General features: G+C 42.1%; 1 protein-coding gene across 3 annotated transcripts; it reads left to right on the top strand.

Moving 5' to 3' along the window:
- The first annotated feature begins 1,585 nt into the window (after window positions 1–1,585).
- cep170ab (centrosomal protein 170Ab) lies at window positions 1,586–20,514 on the top strand. 3 transcript variants are annotated; one of them, XM_078166117.1, is made up of 19 exons: window positions 1,586–1,696; window positions 3,549–3,694; window positions 3,816–3,905; window positions 6,966–7,047; window positions 7,258–7,313; window positions 7,739–7,895; window positions 9,076–9,213; window positions 9,388–9,840; window positions 9,983–10,353; window positions 10,468–10,596; window positions 10,697–10,829; window positions 11,755–13,221; window positions 13,478–13,721; window positions 13,920–14,028; window positions 14,691–14,837; window positions 15,330–15,418; window positions 15,756–15,849; window positions 19,296–19,347; window positions 19,451–20,514. In XM_078166117.1, exons 2-19 carry the CDS (start codon window positions 3,590–3,592, stop codon window positions 19,705–19,707), a joined length of 4,173 nt encoding a protein of 1,390 aa, XP_078022243.1. In that variant the 5' UTR covers window positions 1,586–1,696; window positions 3,549–3,589; the 3' UTR covers window positions 19,708–20,514. The 3 variants fall into 3 exon arrangements, with proteins under 3 accessions (XP_078022243.1, XP_078022241.1, XP_078022242.1); XM_078166115.1 differs by having other exon boundaries at window positions 9,983–10,368; XM_078166116.1 differs by having other exon boundaries at window positions 1,598–1,696; window positions 3,552–3,694; window positions 9,983–10,368.
- The last annotated feature ends 1,792 nt before the right edge of the window (window positions 20,515–22,306 follow it).

The following is a 22,306-nucleotide window of genomic DNA, read 5'->3' as shown; positions in this document are numbered from 1 at the left end:
GTACATATATATATATATATATATATATATATATATATATATATACATACACACATATTTTTATTTACTTGTTTATTCTTTTATTTATTTCTCTATAAATATTTACATTTTTATTTTGTTATTTATTCATTTATTTAGTTCTCTTTATATATACACCTTTTTATTTACTTATTTACTCTTTTATTTATTTTTCTTTATATATATATATAATTTTTTTATTATTTTATTATTTGTCTTTATATGTATATGTATATATATATATATATATATATATATATATATATATATATATATATATTGTGTTTTATTCTTTTATTTATTTATTTATTTCTCTTTATATATACACCTTTTTATTTAATTATTTACTCTTTTATTTATTTTTCTTTATATATATATATATATATATATATATATATATATATATATATATATATATATATATATAATTGCATTATTTGTTTTTATATATGTATATATATATATACACACATTCTTATTTAGTTAGTTATTATTTTATTTATTTATCATGACATATCCACATTTTTTAATTTACTGATTTTTTCTTATTCCTCTTTATATTTTCACATCTATTTTCCTATTCTGTTACAGATATGATCTTTTTTATGGCACTGCTATGATTCCATAGTCTGATTATATTAAGTGTGCCTTTTAGTAATTCTATTGGTGCCATGAAAACTTAAAAACTGATCACACTCAACAACTGTATGTGAGCCCTCTCCCACATCGTAGTTCAAACATTTGGCGCCATCTACTGCTTAAATTGGAGACTGGCTCCAAATAGAAATAATGACTCAAGTGCTCAAGCACACATTGAATGATTTCACAGAGCATTGGGCTGAGCTATAATTTTAAAAACGAAGAAGAATATTAATACAATAAAACAGCTACTCAGTTTGGCTACTTTATAATTCAAATAATACTTAAAACCAAAATTTCTGAAAAATAAATAAATGAATAAATAAAACCCATATGTTATATTTAACACTATTGCTTTTTCATATTTACTTTAAAAATACTTTATATATATCCACAGTTTTATTTTGTTATTTATTCTTTTATTTATTTTTCTTCATATATATACATTTTTATTTACTACTACTAATTAATTATTTCATTATTTGTCTTATATACATATATACATATATATATATATATTTATTTTGATATTTATTTTTTATTTATTTCTGTTTAGATATCCACATTTTTATTTTATTTATTCTTTTAATTATTTTTCTTCTATATAGATAGATAGATAAATATATAGATAGAAGATATATGCACATTTTTATTTACTTAATTATTTCATTATTTGTCTTTATATATATATATATATATATATATATATATATGTATACACACACACACACACACACACACACATTTTTATTTTGTTATTTTTTTATTTTATTTATTTCTCTTTATATGTACAGCTTCTATAATAATATTATATATGTATAATCCAGAATTACCCATCTAATAAAGGCCACTCACGGTTTGCTGTCAGTATTACATAACCTCCTGTGCTCCCTCTATATGAGCACACAGCGCCACCTTGAGGCCAAGACACAGTGATGCTGAAGGAGCAGGGCAGGGCGGCGGGTCTGGAGGAGTAGCAGCAGTACCGCTGTCCATAATCCTCCACATATCGGATGCTGATCGTCCAGCAGAGCTCCTGGTGAGTGACATCTGTGTTCCTCTGATTGTTCCTGTGTCAGACAGACTCTGTTGTCTCCTGCTGCTGCCTCAGCACCGAGGATGGAGTGGGTGAAACCAGCATCGCTGTGTTTGTGCGACAAACCTATATGTCGTCCATAACGGGGGAGAGCCTTGGCAGCACAGCAGCGAACAGCCTCACTAACCTGATTTACAATAACACGTGATAACTGTTATCGTAAATCTGTCTGAATTAGCCTTCATTTGGCTCAAAGAGCGCGAGGGAATAAGAAGGGATCTTCTAAACGTTTAGGATCAATAGGCTTCACATGACACGTCGGGAATAAACAGTCATTGCAGACACACCGTGGCTATGCATTTATTTATTCATCATGCGCGTGATCTTTATAAAGCATTGGGTTATTTAAAGGGGATATTCCTCTGTAGCGTGGTGTCGATATCAAATGTCTCCATGACAAACGCCGGACTCAGACACACGGCCTAACTGGGCTAATTTGCAGCGAGCTCTGTCATTGGCTGACCAGGACCCATCGTTGCATGCACACTTGACGTGTTGTCATTTGCAGGGGAGATTTACAGCAGAGAGTGGATGGAGCCGTGTGTGGTCAAGCGTCTCAAAGGGAAATCTGGGCCACTAAGAGTCAGGCCACTGTGAGGGTTAACCCGTCTATTGCTCCGTAGCAAGAGAGGAAAGAGAGAGGGGGGCTGGCAGGTCCCACTGGGATCGAGTTGATGCACACAAAAAAGCCCCAGATATGACAAAGTGTGCGTAATTAAATCCCAACAACTCACCTATGGATTCTTCTGAGCGTGAGTCAGCAAGGCCCTGTGAGCTGATGGTGCGCCTGCAGAGGAAGGACCGGCTGTTTGTCTCAGTGAAAAGAGCTGTTGTGCTGCTTCATGTGCATGGGAAGTCTGAGAGCTGCATGGGAATCATATGAGAGCATCATGGGAAGCAGAGATGAGGGTTTACAAGGAAAAACATCATTGCTCTTTTTATGGTCTGTCTGTTTCCCTGACTTCCTGCTTCTCTCTGGCCTGTGTTCTGCAAAGCATCAAATTAAATTAGCTGTCCTAATGTACATGCATCATTATCTTGATCTTTCTGAATGCCTGTGTCTGAACTAACCCCACGTCATCCTCACTTCCTCCTTCTCTTTGTAGAAACAGCTCCATGTTAGCGAGTATTTTAATTCTTGAGTGTAGTAGGATGCCTGTAATCTGTAGTCGCTTTTTACACTTATAGATCTTCTTTCATATTCAGTGCATTACAGGGAGAGACAGGCATGTCAGGGTCCTCGGGTGATACCATGGATGGATTACTGAATGGGCCTACTGGTGCAAGCTCAGGGTCCCAAAGTGTCAGGGTCCTCCCAGGCCTTTACCCGCAAAATGTCACTGAAATTAACATATACTGACCAGGAAGAGACTCAAAATGACCACAAGGAGACAGGAAAACACCAAAAAAGACACACAATTACCTCACTAACACACAAATTGATCCCTAAGAGACACAAAATAACCCAAACCGACACAAACTGACCACAAACGCACAGAGCATAGAAGATGCATAACGACCACAAACAGATGCAAAACCTTCACAAAGTCTGTGTCTTGCTCCTATGTAGGAGAGGTGATGGGTCCTTTTGCATGTCTGTGCCCATGGGCGATACCTGAAATAGCTACTCTGCATATGACACATACCCACATGCACAGATGTTTGATGTGTATGTGTTAGCTGTATGAAGCAGCGTGCCTCATTCACGCCTGTTAGCGCCGTATGATCTCGGCTCATGGCCCATGAATAGACCCATAGATGGATAACTGAAGGCTAACACTGTTCCCGTTCTCAGCAGGATGCATTAAGGGTCAGAGGTGAGCTAGCGAGGCAGAGATGAGTCTGACTTCCTGGTTCCTGGTGAGCGGCGGGGGGACGCGTCATCGTCTCCCCAGGGAGATGATCTTCGTGGGGAGGGACGACTGTGAGCTCATGCTGCAGGTACAGTAGGTCTCCAGACACAAGCTCTGAGCTGTCATGTTTTAATCTGGGATGGATTATTATCTAAAGCACTGAGATTAGCGTGGATTACATTGATTGACTGGATTTTGTGTGTGTTTAGTCCCGCAGTGTGGACAAGCAGCACGCTGTCATCAACTATGAGCCGAATACAGACGAACATAAAGTGAAGGATCTGGGCAGCTTAAATGGGGTGAGCGTTATATTTATCCACTACTCTGTGTTTTAACAGCCTCATGTACTGACTGCTGAGCAAAGGAACAACCCCTGAAATAATAAGAGACAAACTGTATTACAATCTGAGTCTTCATACAGTGTGTCATTAATTTGTAACGTAGTGGTTAGTGGTGACTCTTCACAGCATGAGGGTTACTGGATTAAACCCAGGGTGGGGGAGCCCTTCCTACTCCGGCTTCCTCCCACAGTCCAAAGACATGCAGGTTAATTGGTGACTCTAAATTGCCTGTAGGTGTGAATGTGAGTGTGAATGGTTGTCTGTCTCTATGTGTCAGCCCTGTGATAGTCTGGCGACCTGTCCAGGGTGTGCCTCGCCTCTCGCCCAGTGTCAGCTGGGATAGGCTCCAGCCCCCCGCGACCCCCAACAGGATACATGTAAGTGGTTATGGAAAATAAATGAATGAATGAATGAATGACATTAGAAGGCTGTTTTCACATTGATCTGAGGGGAAAGTGTCCCCGCTCTCTCCTTAATTCTCCCTTTAACACGTGTGTGATTTGGGACATCACAATTAGTTTGGAGCCAATTCAGTCATTCAGTCACTTATCCTGGAGCCTATCCCAGCTGACATTGGGCGAGAGGCGGGGTACACCCTGGACAGGTCACCAGACTATCACAGGGCTGACACATAGAGACAGACAACCATTCACACTCACATTCACACCTACGGACAATTTAGAGTCACCAATTAACCTGTATGTCTTTGGACTGTGGGAGGAAGCCGGAGTACTCAGAGAAAACCCATGTTGACACGGGGAGAACATGCAAACTCCGCACAGAAGGGATCCTGAGAATGGACGTTTCAGTGACATATTCCAAGCAAATGATTATTTAAAGCAGGGTATTTTCATACATCTGAACACATTGTCAGAGGGGATCTTTACATTTTTGCTGAAGTTCATGATTCAGCATCTGCGCTAAGCTATCCTCTGTCTCAGGATTGTCAAACTCATTTTACTTTATCGACCACATACAGCCCAATTTGATCTCAAGTGGGCCAGACCAGTAAAACAATTGCATAATATCCTATGAATAATAACACGTCCGAATATTTATGCCTCCGCGCCCGAAATAGCTGTTTCCATAGGCATTATGCTTTTTTGTTTTTCTTGGGGTTGTTCCTCCCATTCTCAGGGATGCGATATCTCAAGAACGCTTTGAGGGAATTTCTTCAAATTTGGCACAAACATCCACTTGGACTCAGCGATAAACTGATTGGATTTTGGTGGTAAAAGGTCAAAGGTCAAAGTCACTGTGACCTCACAAATATATTTTTGCCCATAATTCAACAATTCACACTAATTATAACAAATTTTCACACAAATGTCTAATCGGATAAAATGATGACATTTTATATCCAAAAGGTCAAAGGTTAACTTCATTGTGGCATCATAATGTTCTGCATAAAACACTTTTCTGGACATAATTCAGTGTCATATCTCAGGAACAAAATGGGAGACATTTGGTCAGACAACAATTTGGTGACATTTATCTTGGGTTTCCACCTTGAAACTGATTTTAGAGATCTTATGTGTTGCTGATTTGAAAATGTGTGTGAAGCATCCATGTTTTAGAATATGTAGCTTGTTTGCACCAACATCCATATCTGAATTACTTACAACTGTCATGGCTACATATGAGTCAGGACAGACAGGGATGTAAACTGTAACTGCTACTTGACGGGTTCGTAGAGGCATAAAACCACAAGACAGTAATTACAGTTTTCCTTTCTTTTAGTTTAAAGACGTAAAACATGCATCCATGTACAAATCAGATGATGAATACTTTAGAAAAAAAGTGCAGTGTCAACAATATGTCTCAGTTTTTCCACATTCAGTCAGTCGACCACTCGCTGTCATTACATGTGCGTTTTTCCGTACATTTCCACTCCTGTGGAATGCTGCCATCACCACACAGAACTAAAGAGGTAGCTATTAAAGAAGCAGCTTAAGTTATCCCCTGTCACCATTCAGACCATTCACAAATCAAAAATTTTGGCAGTGCCTTAACAATAGGGTGTCTCCATTATTGATTTAAGAAGACTGCTACAGACTGCACTGAAGCTGCTGATGACAATGTTTGGCACAGTATTCATTATCTTTAAACATGACCACAGTAAGTATTCACTGTTTTGTCAGTTCAGAGATCTGTATTCTGTATTTTTTTAACATGCCCCTGAAACCTGGCACCTCTTATCCTGTGTTCACACTATAACAGGCTACAAGTCATTTTAAATGGAAGCAGGTGACATGAAGCTTGAAACTGATGCCTGACACATGTCACTGCGGACAGGCGTCATGTGCAGCACATCAAAGTTGAGCTGTCCTCAATTTATTTTAGCGTTTTTTTTTTTGTTTTGTTTTGTTTTGTTTTGTTTTGTTTTTTGAGCATAGACGAACTTTAGATGATGTTCAGTTGAGGTGCTTTGTGGCAAGTTGCAGACACAAATGCTTACTTAAGCAATACTTTAACAACTGCAATAATGTAACTTGTGGCTCGTAGTGTTAATCAGTGTTAGGTGTGCAAAGTCATTCAGTGGACGCTTTGATGGGCTGGTTCTGGCGCAGGGGCCATATGTTTGATACCGCGGCTCAAGAGTATATTGATAGAGGTTATTGTTTTCAGTACTGCTGCCAATATGAGTTTTAATCAATTAGACTGTGGTGAGACTGATGTTTTTCTACAAAACTCTTTTCCAAGTTACAAAAAAAATGTCAAACAAGCTCGACATGTGCGTGGATAACACTGTCACAACACAGACAGACAAGACTTGAGCCAAAACACAGTGTAAAGATAACAAAATTATGAATTAAACCAGTAAATACGTATTTCAAGAAAAGGTTAACTTGACAAGGATTCTGACCAATCATCCAGTCCAAACTTTAGGTAAGTGGTTGTCATCAGTAGTAGGTGTTACAGACACAATTCAGTCATTACACAAACACTGCTTAGATTCAGAACCCAGCCATAATCCTAACCCTGTTGTTCTTTCTCACTCTCTGTTTTGGTTTGCAGACATTTGTCAACGATGTGAGGATACAGGAGCAAATCTACGTCACGCTGAAAATTGATGACAAATTGAGGTTTGGATATGATATCCTTTTGAATATGGTCCTGTGTGTCTGTCAAACCCTGTGACACACAGCACAAGGTCAGTGCACACGGACAACACTGTAACTTTATCTGTTCCTGAATAGCTGTGAATGCTCATTGCACTCTGCCTGCTGCATAATAGATGAGGCTATCAGTGCATGTTTCTCACCCCTGCAAAGAGCTCATCGTCTTTTACCTTAACCTGCCTCACATACCAACCTGTTCACCGTGGTTCGAGGAGAGCTACATATTCCAGAGGAGGCCCTAAAGGTTAGCAGCACCCTGTGCATGTTCACGTGTTAGCGGACAGAGTGAATACGCCTGCTCAAAAGAGTACAGCCACAAAGCTCTTGGATTTTTACATTGGTATATAAAATAACCTGAGAGAGGTGGATTAGTGAAAGGCAGCAAAGAGTTCTGCTGAACTGGGCAAAATACTACTTTTCAAGATTGATGAATCTGCTGTTTCATCACAGCAAACTGCCTGGCAGCTGTAGAAAGGATAGGGTTTCATCTTAATGAGGAAAGATGAAAGTTCCTCAGTAATATTCAAAATGTTTCCTGAATTATGCACTTTGACCAAGAAAGAAAGAAAATGTATAGTGAACAAAATCTGGCTGCCTCTATAGATTTAACAGCATAACCATGTTTTTGCCTGCATCTCCTTAAACTCCCCTGCTTGTCCCGTCTGTCAGCATGAGAAGTTCAGCAGCCAGCTGCAGCTGAGCCAGAAGAAACCTCCAGAGGCTGAATCGTCTAAATCTGAGGTGAAACCGTCTGAGGCAGCACCAGCATGTGGAGGGGCCGCCGCCAAGCCCCCCGAAACCAGCAGGGTGGAGGATAAAGCGACAGGTTAGAATCTCAGAGGATGCAGGTTGCAATAATGACACAGATCTCAGTCTTCAGATGATACTTCCATAAATTTAGTCCTAGGGTAACCTGTTGATGGTCAGGTAGGTTTAAAAGCATTAGAGTGCTAAAAACAGGCCAGTTAATTCATTTATTTGTCAACTATTTTGAGTAATTAATAAATCAAAAAAGCCAAATTTGAGCTGGTTCTTGCTTCTCAATTAAATAATTATTTTTTCTCTGTTTTATGTCTTTGTGAAATGAATATTTTTGGTTTTGGTCTGTTGATCAAACAACGAAAGCAGCTGCAAAGGTCCAGTGTGTAAGATTTAGGTGGACTTCATGGCCTCTAGCGGAGAGGACTGCATTATCCGCAGAGGTCTCCTCCTCTCCAAAACAAACAGACTACGTGATTAAAACCACTGAAAACACTGAATAAAGTAGTTTCACGTTACAAATCAGTGTTTCTCTGACGTTGTTTAGCATGTTGGAGATAGGCAGTTTGCCTAGCACCTGCTAATGTGTGCTTAACTTTCTTATCTGAAAACTTAAGTTCCAGACATTCAGGGGGTTTTAACTGGGAGCTGAATTATCCGCATAGATCTCGTCCTCTCCAAAACAAACGGACCAGGTGATTGAAATACAAAATAAAGCAGTTTCATGTTAAGAAAAATCACTCTTTTTCCAATACTGCTCACCGTGGAGGGGCTGCTGACTAGGATGGCCGATGCAAAAATGCAAATGGCTCTATGTGGAGCCAGTGTTTGGTTTGTCAGTTCTGAGCTACTTTAGAAACAAGGTGGCACAACATGGCGTCTCGTCAGACAAGGAACCACTCCTTATGTAGATATAGACGGCTCATTCTATAATGAAACATACTTATATTATATTCCATTTCTGTTAATACATCCCAATAAATCCTACTCACTGGACCTTTAAGAGCTCATCTTGGGTTCTGGAGAATTGTGATGGGCATGTTTTACAAATTTCTGACCCTGAAGTCATATAAATGCATTAATAAACACTAGACATATGTGCTTACATCTGCATTATAGTGTATTATCATGTATTAGAAACCAGTATTGTTTATATAGTCCCTATAAATGCTTGTTTTAGTTTTTGTAAAGGCAGCTGTGTCATTCTCATGTAAGACTAACATGACCAGACGGGTTGTTTTTGCCAGGGGACGTAGCAGTGCTGCACAGAATCACCCCCCTCTATGGACAGCCTGCCTGGTGGGGAGATGGAGACGCTGATGACCAGCAACCTGGGAGGCCTGAGGAGAGGAGCTCAGATCGGAAGCGCGAAAAAGCTGAAACTGGTAAAAAAAAAAATCCTTCTTTATGCGATCGTGATATAAACGAGGCAGTAATCAATGTAATGTCTCACTTTCGCAGCTGTAAATATGCTCAGCCATGATGAATATTGTGCTCCTTCCTTTACATTTAGTGGACTTAGTGGTGCTAAATACATATGTTTGCTTTAACTCTGGCAGACACCAAGAAAAGTACTGAGGTCCCAAAGTCGGCCCCGCAAACAGCTTCCAATCAGGAGCCTAGCTACTTCGAGATCCCAACCAAGGATAATCACTCAGCAGGTAAAGTGAGTGGTGAAGCCCCCTCACGAGAACAAGAGGCTGCTGCTTCTTCGGCTGCAGAGCCCGTCCATGGCCACGCCTCCTTCACCATTGAGTTTGACCCTGGGGCATCTGGTAAAGTGACCGTCAAAGATCGAGTAGCGAAAGTAGGACCAGAGACCAGGCCGCGTCCTAAAAGGGCTGTCGGGGAGGAGCTGAGTCCACTTCAGACAGCTATGGTAGCTGCGGAGGTCAAAGTTGCCGACTGGCTGGCCCAGAATGAGCTGCCATTGGCTCTCAAAGATGCTGTTGCAGAGGATGATGGGGAGAGTGTGAAGAGTGATGTGCCTGTGCAACTGAAAAGTCTTAAAGGTTTGAATGTACATCCATTTCTGCAGCCATTTGTGCAGCACATGTGTCTGCGCTTATCATAAGATTTGTGCTTTCTTTAACCCTCCTCGTCTCTTTTTTACGTTCTAAACCCCTACCTTCTTCTTCACCCCTCCCACACCAGGTAGTAAACATGAGGACGGCACTCAGAGCGACTCTGAGAACGCACTTGGAGAGCAGCGCAGGGCCACAGCAATGGAGGAACGCTCATGGGGGCTTTGGGGCGGTGCAGGGATGAAGATCAGAGAGGGTCGCGCTAACGTGCCAGAGGGGCTCTTTGCAGAGGAGGACAGTCCTGCTCGCCGTCGCAAGTCTTCCACTTCCAAAGTGGCGAGCGGATTTGTAGAAAGGCGACGTGGCTCGGCACCGCATCAGCAGAGCAGCCGTGATGAGTGCTATCACCACGGAGATGATTATAGCGACAGGGGAACCTATACCATTGAACTGGAGAATGGAGATCACGAGGAGGAAGAAGCGAGGAAAATGATCGACAAGGTGGGGAAGAAGAAAGTGAGGATTTAGCCCATTTTCTATCATTAGCTGGCTTTTGATTAATTCATAAAACAAACAGTTGTATACATATATGTGTATGCTTGTTCACTTCTGCAGGTGTTTGGTGTGGATGAGCAGGAGGGTGTGTGTGTGTCCAGGCTGGGAGGTGTTGACCAAAGAGAGAGGCTCACCTCCCAGAGGTCTGGTACAGGAGACAGAGGAAAGCCTGGACGCATGGAGACAGAGGTGCAAAAAACAGAGCTTTTGAGTTCAAGCCAAAAAGTTGTCTAAACCCTATAATTTACCATCATTTTTCTCTTGTATCTTTCACGCTGTCTTTGTTCAGGTACTATCAGAGGAACTGATGGTGGGTGGTCCTCGCTGGGTCTCGCAGTGGGCTACTCTGGCTGCCAGTCACATTAGAACAGACCCTGAGGGATCAGGAGGGGAGAGTCACGTCATGGTCACAGAGGACAGAGGTACTTCTGTACAATCTGACAAGAACAGACACAAAATGTTTGGTTCATCAGCTCATTTGAAGCTGGCTCAAAATGACAAACTGCCTGGCAACAGTGGCATCCTTAACGGGGGGCCGGGGGGGCCATGGCATCCCTGGTACAATTCATAGACTGTAAAAATAATGGAAGTAGCCACCATGGCATCATCCACTGGTTTGTGGGTTCCTCTTCTGAAGCCTTGAGCTTGGCATTTAAGCCATCGCCATCTTGGTTTTTGAGTCAGAAGTGACCATATTTAGGAAGGAGGGTGAAGCTGTGGATGAGTGAGGGGTGGATCTATAAGGATCTGTAAAGTAGATTGACAAACTCCTGGAGTCGGCCTCAAGTGGCCATTCGAGGAACTACAGTTTTTGGGACTTAAGTGTTGGCCACATTTTTCAGCTGAGAAGGTTGCTGCTTGGTTCATTCGCTGGCCCCCACACTGCCCCCACCCTGGCAAAAACATTTTAAGGGAGTCATTATTGTCTTTTAGAGGCTGTCGCGTGTTCATTTTTAAACCTAAGGCGTCCATTGGTACCAACTACATCGGCATAGCTCATTGGGGATTGGGCAAGATAACATTTCAAACGTAGACCAAAGTTTGTTGAGGGGAAAACTGGAATGGACATTTTCAAAGGCGTCTCTTGAACTCTCACCTCAAGATACTCAATACTCACTATACTCCTTCAATTCAAAACAGTGAACTTGTCTTTGGCCACCTCTGTGAGAACAATTCATTTAAATATGAAAAACACAAACATATGGTCCATCTGGTAGAAAGAGAATGACTGAATGGAAACCGCAGAGCCAGTGCATTAGTTCTATGAGCATAACAACCCCACTGACATGTAATACCTATTAATCTGAGGACCCACATCACTAATAATATGTTTCCCTCTCCTTTTAGCTGAAATAAGTGAATCCAGCCATTCAGCCTCATTTGCCTCGTCTGGCTACACAGAGCGTAAGAGAAGAACCCTGCCCCAGCTGCCTGGTGAAGAGCTCACTCTTGGAAGGAGAACCCCAGGCGCAGGCCTGCGTGCGGATATGGGGGAGAAACAGGACACAGAGCTACAGGAGAAAGAGAGCCAGGAGGAGAAGATGGTCAGAGGAAAGACTCGGCATGGCAGTGGAGGTGTGGGCAGTCATGGGGGTAGCCCCAGTCGCTCCTCACCAGCCAAGTCGCAGGACAGTGCTGGTGGAAGATCAGGCCAGTCAGGTGTGTTGGCCAAGCTCCCCCCTCGTCCACTGACGAGTGGGGAGAAAAGAATGGAGGAGTCACGGAGGAGGAAAAAGGAAGAGGAGAAGGCTAGGGAGAGTAGTGGGAAACCATTGTTGAGGCAGGAGAGTTTTACTGTGGAGAAACCAAGCGCCAACGTGCCCATTGAGCTCATACCTCGTATTGATGGGCTCACAGGCAGAACTCAGAGTAAGGAGACTGGCATTGACAGCGCCACACTGCAAAAAGACTCAGAGGCCGTTGCAGCCTTTTTAGAGACGACTGTGTCAGACCAAGGTGATCCACCAAGTCAGTCCATCGAAGGCTCCATGTCACCAGAGTCAGACGTGGACACGACCAGCACAGTAAGCCAGGCTGATGGAGCGAGAAAAGTAATCCAGAAACGCCGAACTCTTGCAGGACAGCAGAAAGAGAAAACGGTAGTGTGCTCATCCGGCAAAGGTCTGACTGGGGGCCGAGAGACCCAGGACAGGAGGGCCAAGACCAGGGCATCTGGTCCTCCACAGCCCAGCCGCCCTTGGACTTCCCTGGACCTCACTGATGATGACGTCAACTCTAACTCACTCCTCTCTGACTCTCAGCCCACCTCGACACAAGAATCTAGAAGCTCACACACCAGAGCCCAGAGTGGTGGCACAACAGTGGGAGCTAGCACCAAGTCTAGTCGAGCTAAAATCACCCAGCCCTCAGCCTCCTCTGCAACAAGTAAAACCACTAGTGTGCCCAAGCCCAGGCCCACCAGGGCGTCCCTACTGAGGCGAGCCAGGCTGGGGGACTCCTCAGACACTGAACCTGCTGATCTTGACCGCATGTCTGTAGCTTCTGAGGCCTCCACTGCTAGTTCCACATCCAGGACAGGGATGGCAAAAAGGGGAATGTCCAGGATAGAGGCTCTAGCACAGCCAAGGAGGCCGAGGGTGGGCTCCCCATCAGCCCAGAGTGACTCAGAGGCCACTGTGACAAGGAGTAGAGGTCTGGGGGCCCGGAGTGCTGCTGGTGATTATGCCATCAGACAAGGACTGAGAGGGTCTAATGTGACTTCAGTGTCTGGACCCAGAGCTAGGGCGAACAGCGCCTCCAAGCTGCCTGACAAGGGTAAAGGCACCTCCTCCTATGGACATGTTACACCTGCGTGTAAGTAATTTGTTCCTTTCATCTTTCTCACATTCTGTTGTTTTCATGTTCCAGTTGATGCTTTACTACCCAAATATTATGAAATAATCTGTAATTACCAGCTTGTAAAACATACTATTCTCTAAAGTCCAGATAAAACAGCATTTTAAGAGTATGTAGTGTCAGTATGGTGACGTCACATTTCAGTTGTTGTGTTGTTGTGTTCACAGCACATTCAAAACACTGTAACTTAACTACCATTCTTTCCTAATTTTAGCTGGCACTCGGTGGCGCCGCGTGCCTGTTGAGTATGCGTCCACCTCAGAGGACGAGTATGGCTCAAACCGCCACATGTCCAAGCAGGGCCACACACGGCCGTTCCCTGCCACTCGGGTAGCCCAACTCGGAGGTTCAGCCCCAGCAACTCCTAACCCTGCAGGCCTATCTGCCCTGAAGCAGCACTCCAGGGAACAGGACGAGTACATGAGAGACTGGACGGCACATAGCGAGGAAATAGCCAGGTACGTGGGTGAGAGGAACTTCAGTGCAGTTTGAGAACAGTGATGAGTCATGATGACACCCTTCTCCTGCATAGAGGCACATAGCTGTTATTATTTTTCAGTATTTACTCTTGTGTTGGGTTGTGCAGTGTTTTTGAACAAGATAAATTGTTCTAACATGAATGAGATGGTGATTTCACATTTGTGTTTGTTCATCAGGATAAGCCAGGACTTAGCCAAAGACCTAGCCATGCTCGCCAGAGAAATACATGATGTGGCAGGAGAGATCGACTCAGTCAGCCCTGCAGCCACAGACCCCGGAGCTCTGGTAGTCAACACATTATAAAATAATTAGGCAGATGCTATTAGCGCCGAGGTGTCCATGGCCAGCAGTCTATTTAGCTTTTCTGCTTGAGTTTATAAACACAGTGTGCATTCAGCAGCTTTATGCATCCTATAAACTGAAAATAATGAGTCAACTGAGTCTAAAAATAAAGAGTCAAGGCAGACTCACACAGTCCCCTGTGAATGTCCTGTACTTTACCTATTCATCCACCACATCGTACTAACTCCATGGACTGTGTTTCTCTTGATACTACGTCACCTGACTTTCTGGCGGTGCATTTGTGATTTTTTTCTCCTGCAAATTTACCACTTTAACCTCAGAGAATATCCGTGATGGCCAAATATTAACCCTAACCATGACCTCTTTGCCCTAATCCCAATGTCTTCCTAAGTACTAGCCAATCACAGCATGCCATGGGATCTTTAATAGTGCATCATGGATGGATGCAAATAGCCAAAAAGCAGCAGTGTGACTGTTCCTGTGCAAATAGACAATCCGAAATTATTCTTTCTATCTGCTAGTTTAGATAGTAACAAAATACCAAGACTTCAGATTCTTAACAAAATCAGACTATGTAAAATTGACCAAACGTAGGGTCTTAAGAAATAACATCCATTTTGTATGAAATTATAATTGTGTTTTAGTTGGAGGAGCGTGTGTTTGATGACAACTTGGACCCAAGTGGACCTTCTGCAGAGGGGACCAATGGGCAGTCTGTGGAGCTTCGACCCCGAGGCTCTGGTGGACAGGGCTCCCGTGCCATCCGCCGACAGACATGGAACAGAGATGATGTGAGTCTCTGTGTTAATATTAAATAAATTCTCAAAATATAGAATAGTATAGTCTTTACTGCAGGTAGGAGTAACGACAAACACTGTGTATACTCCTGTAAACACTCCTCTGACATGACAAGTCTGAAAATGTAGGTCATACAAACTTTATTTTCCACCTCCGCAGCAGTTTGTTGTTAGACATACTGTACAGTTGTACCACAGTGTGCCACTAGATGGAGCTCCCTACATGCCAACTACAGGGACAGACAACCTGCGCTTCTTAGTGGCCCCAAAGCTACTGGCTGAGCTAATAAGACAGACTATGTGTGTGTAATGCATGAATGTGTAAATGCAAAGTCATCGTGGCTAGAATTAGCCTAAACTTAGCAATAGCACTGTAAAGTTTGTGTTAGCTTCTGCAGTTTCTCTCTACAATTCCACCATCTGCATTATTTGTATGCCATTGTTAAATAAAAGTGACATCGATGTGTTTCTTTAATCATCTACCAGGCGGTGCTTGACAGTTTACTACTAGCCTCTGTGACTCAGCTCTCAGCAAGGATACGTCAGTCTGTTGACAAAACAACCTGCAAAATCAGGTGAGAGTCACATCACTAAACAGGAAGGAGGAACGTGCTGTTATTGTAATCTGGTGTAATGTTATATTTAGAAATGGATAAATGCAGGACAGTATTGTTAAAATAGAAACATATAAAAGATTCCTGTCTATGTTTGATGTCAGAACTAGGCCAAGCATCACAAACTGTGTGGCACATCACAAAGGTTTACACTGACAGCCAGCTACATGTCCCTTTTTTCATTCCTACAGTCTGCAGATGATGAATAAAATCACTGTAACAGTCAACTAATACTTCTATCAGGAGCTATACTAAAAATATGTTAATGTATTTTACTTTCGTCTATTTTTGCCTCCAGGATCCTCTTCAAGGATAAAGAACGGAAATGGGAAGAGATTGAGAACAAACTGCAGGCGGAGCACGACTCCCTGCTGCTCAAGAGCTCCAATAAGGTGATGAGCCTGTCCACTTCTCACACTTTGTCTGTTTATCTGCTGAAGGCCCGTGAAATACACAAGACAGTAGTATTTTTAGCCTCACTAGCAGCATGACTCTAAAGATGGCACTGTCTGTCAGTCCACCTTTTGTCCAGACTGAAATAGGCCTACTCTATTGGAAAGATTGTCATAAAATTTGGTTCAGACGTTTATGTTCCCCCCAGGTTGAATTGTAATCACGTTGGCGATCCTTCAACCTTTCATCCAGGACCAGCAGGTGCTTTGTCCATTATATTGCTAATTACAAAAGTAATGACATTCCCATCAGCCTCAGATGTACTTTGTGTTTATTGCTAATTAGCAAATGTTAGCATGCTAACAGGCTAAAGTAAGATGGTGAACATAGTCAATGGGGGTCTGCCCATTATTCCGACAGCCCATTGGTCCGACAGCCCATTGTTCCGACCATATTAAAACCATTGTTCCGAAGTCCCGTTGTTCCGAAATCATCATGATGCCCTGTGGTTAAGGTCTGGTTAGGTTTAGGCACAAAAACCACTTGGTTAGGGTCAGGAAAAGATCATGGTGTGGGTTAAAATGAAAAAGAAAGTGGCAAACACATAAGCCGTGAGCCTGCTTCGCCTCAAGTCTTTCCCAGCTGACCCAGAGCCCGTCGCGGCGCACCATCAAGGCAGAAATACGCCCGCCGGGAGCCGTTCAGCACCGCGGAAAGCTCCCCACACATCCCGGACCCCAGAGTTAATAACAGGAGGTTATGGTGTTTCATTCTCTCCTCTCTATGACACTTGTATCTCGACCAGTAGCCTACTTTTGTTGCGTTGCTGATCCTCTATGGTACACAAATACAGTGATAATCACATATCGGAACAACGGGACGTCGGACTAATGAGAGGTCGGAACAATGCTATGGCACCAGTCAATGTTGCCTGCTAATGACACGTTGCCACATATCTCTGTTAAGATATGCGAGTCAACTGGAGGTCCATTCATTCCTTTAAGAACTTCCGTGATCTCTTATGTGATTGCAAAACTCCAGCCTTCTTTTATGCCTCTGCTCTGGCGTGTTTTTGGGTTGTCCGTACGTACGTCCATCTGTCTGTCCCACTCTTGTGAACGTGATATCTCAAGAACACATAAAGGGAATTTCTTCAAATTTGGCACAAACGTTCACCTGGACCCAACAATGAACTGATTAGATTCTGGTGGTCAAAGGTCAAAGTCACTGTGACCTTGCACCTGTCGCATTCTCGTGAACACAATATCTCAAGAAGGTCTTTAGGGAGTTTCTTCAGATTTGGTACAAATGTCCACTTGGACTCAGCGATGAACTGGTTAGAATTTGTCAGGCAAATATCAAAGGTTAAGGTCACTGTGACCTCTCAAAATATGTTTTTGGCCATAACTAAAGAATTCATATGTAATTATGACAAAATTTCAAATGTCTAATAGGATAAAATGAAAGCGTGATGGCATTTATATCCAAAAGTATATGTATGTAAACTGTAAGAGAAACTTGACTGGTTCGCAGAGGCATACAACTGTGAAGTGGTAATTCTATTTTTTTGGGAGGGTTTTTCCCCGTCCAGAATTAGCCTTGAGTTGCCTACGTTAAACTGAACTTCTATGGCGGATTTCGGACAGACCTTACGCACTGTACCACAGGAAGTGAGCATAAAAACAAATTAGTGAACAGATACGTGAATGTCATAAAGCTCTATGTACAGATTTTTTCTAAGTGAAAAGTTCGAAGGCATGTTTAGCTAGCTAACAATGGTACCATGCTAACTGTGTAACATATAGTGCATGCATAGTGGACCACCACACTAATTTGTCGCCATGCATTAATGGTCCTGTTTTTGTCTCTGCACTGCTCCATGTGCTTATTCTACAAGACTGGACGGGGAAAATCCAGGCACCCAGGAAGTGCTCTGGACTTTGAGGCCAATGTTTGTTGTGGCAAAACAGTACAACTTCTGGGTCCGTGACGTGACACCATTGGAGCCAAAAAGACTTTTTCCTATAGACTTACATTGTGAAAGAGACATCTGTTAATACGTGGATAAATGTCTTTGGGTATCACAACCGCTGTGGAATGACTTGTTTCGCCAACAGAATTTGATCCATTTGGTCCCATAACATTTCGAAAGTCTAGAAGAGTCGCAAGATTATGTCATTTTATCCCGAATGAAGTTAGCATAGCGCTAAACAGGAAGTGGCCAGCTTGGCAGTTGGAAGTCTCTAGTGCGCTTGCTCATATGGGCCCAACGCACTGCCAGTCCTCCGATACTGTGTCCAGTTCTCTTTAAACATTCAACATTTCTGCCCTCTCTGCTGCAGCGTTTTTATCTTATGTAAAGATATGCATTTCCTTGTGTTGAACACTGGGGATGTACTCCACAGAGCTGCTAGCACGGCTATAATGTTGTTGCATAATGTGTGGGAAGGATTTCACCACAGCGTCATAATACGTGAATAAAGTGATAACCACTGTTTATTTTAAAGTGATGCCTGAAAGATTATGTGGTTTAAAAAAAAGTAAAGGTGCGCTTGTGTGGGTGTGCATATGTTAACGAGTGATTATTCTGTCCTCATAACTTTATAACTATTATATATCTGACTATAATGTACTAAGGAACACCAAAGGGTGCTGACTGCCTTTTTAAACCATATTTTTTGCAAGTGTAAAGAAGTGCATTGTTCCTGGTAATTGTGAGGCATTTCGATACAGTCATCAGACAGATTAATTTCATGGAAGTTTAATCAGGATAGTGTTCGCTTCTTGACATTAGTTTGGCATAAGCTGATATAGAAAGGCAGAGACTGACAGGCAATGCAAAATGGTTACAGTAATGAATTTATTTTCCCTAAGAATCTGTTTATGTCAGTAATCCATTAGCTTTTCAAAGGGTGAAATTAATGCTACAGTTTTCCACTCCTTCGCTCTCTCTATAATTGTACAAACCTCATAGTATCTGATTACTTACTGAAGCAATCATAGTGAGTGCTGACAGAATTACAGCTGTCTGGGAGATCAAATCCAAGACACTTCAGTCTTGCACACACAGTTTTGATTACCTTGCAAATTCCCTTTTTGGAGAGCAGAGCTCACCAAATATTGTTGTTCTGATGGAGAAAAAAGACTTACGAGCTGCTGCTGGTGAAAAAGTTATAGTCCACAAAACTTTTGCCTCTCTTGGGGGCAGGGTAATAAATCCTGCCTTTAACCCACCCTGGCCTCATGTGAACCCCTGAAGAGATATGTCTGTCCACCAAACAGTCACAGGGCTCATAAAGCATCACTGAGCGCACACGGCACAGTTCCAAACGTAGTCCTGCAGCAACGAAGAGATGAATTAAGTTGATTTACTTGGTGTATGAACTTTGTCTTACTTAATCACATCATCCAATTAACTTTTTTTAAATGAATGTTCTCTTAATAGGAGATTTCAAGCATTATTCAAGACCTGAGGAGAGTGGAGAGACAACTGCTTGGTATGGATGTGAAGCTTTTCAATTTTTAGTGAACTAAGAAATATCCAGTTGTGTTAATTCAATAGTACTAATTTCAAATGTTTCTTCTGCGCCAATCTGACAGTAATTGACATGATGGTGGACCCAGACGGCACCCTGGATGCCCTGTCCAATCTGGGCCTGACCAGCCCTCTGACTGACCAGAAGATCAGTCCCGGGACTCAGCAGGGGGCGGCAGTGTTGCACCCTGGAGCTGAAGCCTCCTCCAGCACACTGTCCAGGCCTGAAGGACTGGCCACTGAACCCTGCAGTGCTTCAGACCATGCAGCGGTAGCAGAGCGAGACCCAGGACCCCGACAGAGCTCAAGATCCTACAACTGATACACCAAGGACATAATTCATAATGCATCCTTTAAATTGGACAAATCCTGAAGACGCAAGGTCAGAAGATTTTTTACAAATTTGGTCTCAGATGATGGAGGAAAAAGGATGATGCGTATACGGTGGGAAAGCCTGACTGCCCGAACCGTCAAAGTGATTAGTGATAGCACTTTGTAAAAGTCCAACACGACCAAATAGCAGCTCTTGTCAGATATACAATATGAAGACTTCACAGTATTAATTGGTGAGCTTATGAAAAAGCTATGACATAATATACAGTAACCCATCTGTGTCTTTGTGTTGCAGCTCATTCTTATTATCTATTATCCTTAAAAGCATTTGAAAGAAGTACAGATGTAAAAGATGAGAGGATTTAATGTTAAAGATAAACTTTCCAAAATCCTGCTTACATTCTCTCACTGTGTTTTTACACAAGCCTTGAAATCTTTCTGTTTGAACCATAAGCTGATCAGTGAGCTGACTGAAAGAGAGCAACACGGTTTTTTAAACCTGGACCATATTTTCTCATGTTTTTGTGTCTGAGTGACATTGTTTTTGACACTGGTCCAGTATTTAGCAAGACAGCTGTAGCAGTGACAAAACCAGCTGCAATGTTATAGGCATTTGTGCACCATCAATTTACGTCGACTAAAAGTGTTTATTTTGCCACTGACAGGCTCAGATTGTTTTACAGTTACAAGTGTCGAACAACATTATGAAAAGGATCCCTTAAACACTTAAAATCTTTTTTTATTTAACCAGAAACGGCCCCCAAATCACTATCACCCAACCCACCAGACTTCATTTAAAAAAAGCAGTAATTTAAGCATGTATAGAGGCAGCATGTTTTCAGATTTAACTGGGTGAATTAAGGGTTTATTTCAACCAAACCAGAATTAGAGATTGTTGGAACATTGGAGAGATGCCGAGATGGCTTTGGTGAGTTTCATTTTGTTCTTGTTGGTTTTGAATGAAGTGTGTTTAAAGGTGATAAAATTGCTGTTTATTTAAATGGAGTCTGGTGGGTTTGGCAAGGGCAATTTCAGGGCTGTTTCTGGTTAAACAAAAAGGATGTTACTCTTCAAAAAAAAAGTCTATCTCTGTAGGGATCCTTTCCAAACTGTTGTCAGGCACCTAAAATAACAATCTGACCCTGTCAGTGACAAAAGCAAGAACATGACATGGAATAAATGGAAGTTGCGAAATTGCCCATTAATATTACATTACAGCTTGTTTCACTGCTGGCAGCTGCAGCCCTCTCGCTCAATACTAGACCAATTTTTCAAAAAAGTTGCTCCCATTAGACACAAAAACATGGGAAACAAGTCCAGGTTAAAAAATATCAAAGTTACCCTTCAGAGCCAATGCAGAGACCTAAACTAGAAAGGTGCAATTGTGTCAAAAAAGGATTCAGCAGAAGTGTAGGCTGTGAGAATAGTGTTCTTCTATCCTGCCATAGACTTACTTATAAAGATGAATATATTGTTGATTTGTTGCAGTTGCAATCCCCAGACCTGTCTCGGTAATGATTTTCCATCAGAAAAGGCCACGTTGCTTATTTGCTGGGAAAAGAACTGGGTATGTACAGTATGTACCAGTGTAAATGTTTATTATAGTTAAATCAAATACTCCCATCCATGCCTTTTTTTCCCTGTGGCGATGTCATTTGAAACCAGTGTATCAAAGATAGACCGTGTGTGTTCATAAAAAGTATAAAATCAAATGTAGCTCCCAGAAAGGTTTTCCAAATGTATTTTGTCACAAGTGCCCTGGATCAAACAATCATTACAGCTTGAGAAGAAAGATGCTACAGTGTATAGGAGATGGTGAGGTGGAGGTGAAATTTGTTTTGCACATTACAAAGCTGATATATGTTGCTACTCATCTCTACGGGACCAGGACATGACATGCCCCTACTGCGCTCCATTATCATGCTGATGTCCTCGACCAAAAACAAAACAGGGTGAAAGCCAGCTTCCTGTTGACGAACGCTTTGTCAAGTTATTTTCTGATCACAAACAAAAATGTTGTGTTTGAACCAGCATAGACAGGGGCTACCTCCGAGTCCTGCAGCTGCATTTTATTGTTGACGATACAACGGAACTATGGACAGTGTAATGACTGTAGGTTTTCCAATGTCTTGCCTCATACCAATGTTTACACATGAATGTAACCTGATCAGAACTGTTGAAACATTTTAGCCAAAACAACTTGAATTAAGATTGATAACTGCATTGTGTGCTCAGCACCTACTGTACTTTGTCTTTAATTTTGTTTGAGCATTTGGAGAATTTTTTGTTTGGATGTTTTGTATGATTTTTTCTTTCCTTTGTAATGATGTTAGGTTAAATGTTGACCTTGCAATACCTGTGTATTGTTTGTCTCATTTCCAATAAAATGCATGATAATCATGAGCGATTATGTTTAATTCTTTTTTTCTCACATTAATTCCATTGCAGTGCAAATTCACAGTGTAAAGTAACTAATTATATTTAAATACTGTGCTCATTTTTGGAGCTACTTGTGCTGTACGCAAGTGTTTCCATTGTATGCTACTTCATACTTCTACTAATCAGTCACTTTGTTGAGTTGAGAATAT

Source organism: Epinephelus lanceolatus, chromosome 3, assembly GCF_041903045.1.
Source record: "Epinephelus lanceolatus isolate andai-2023 chromosome 3, ASM4190304v1, whole genome shotgun sequence".
Lineage (NCBI taxonomy): Eukaryota > Metazoa > Chordata > Actinopteri > Perciformes > Serranidae > Epinephelus > Epinephelus lanceolatus.
The sequence above is the reverse complement of the archived record's forward strand: the minus strand, read 5'-3'. Positions and strand labels throughout refer to the sequence as shown.

Bases quoted from the DNA above. Each gene is read 5' to 3' on its own strand.
- cep170ab (XM_078166115.1), top strand. From the start codon at position 3,590: ATGAGTCTGACTTCCTGGTTCCTGGTGAGCGGCGGGGGGACGCGTCAT. The intron at 7,314-7,738 runs GTTAGCAGCACC...CCCGTCTGTCAG, and splicing joins TTCCAGAGGAGGCCCTAAAG to CATGAGAAGTTCAGCAGCCA. The intron at 7,896-9,075 runs GTTAGAATCTCA...TGTTTTTGCCAG, and splicing joins GGTGGAGGATAAAGCGACAG to GGGACGTAGCAGTGCTGCAC.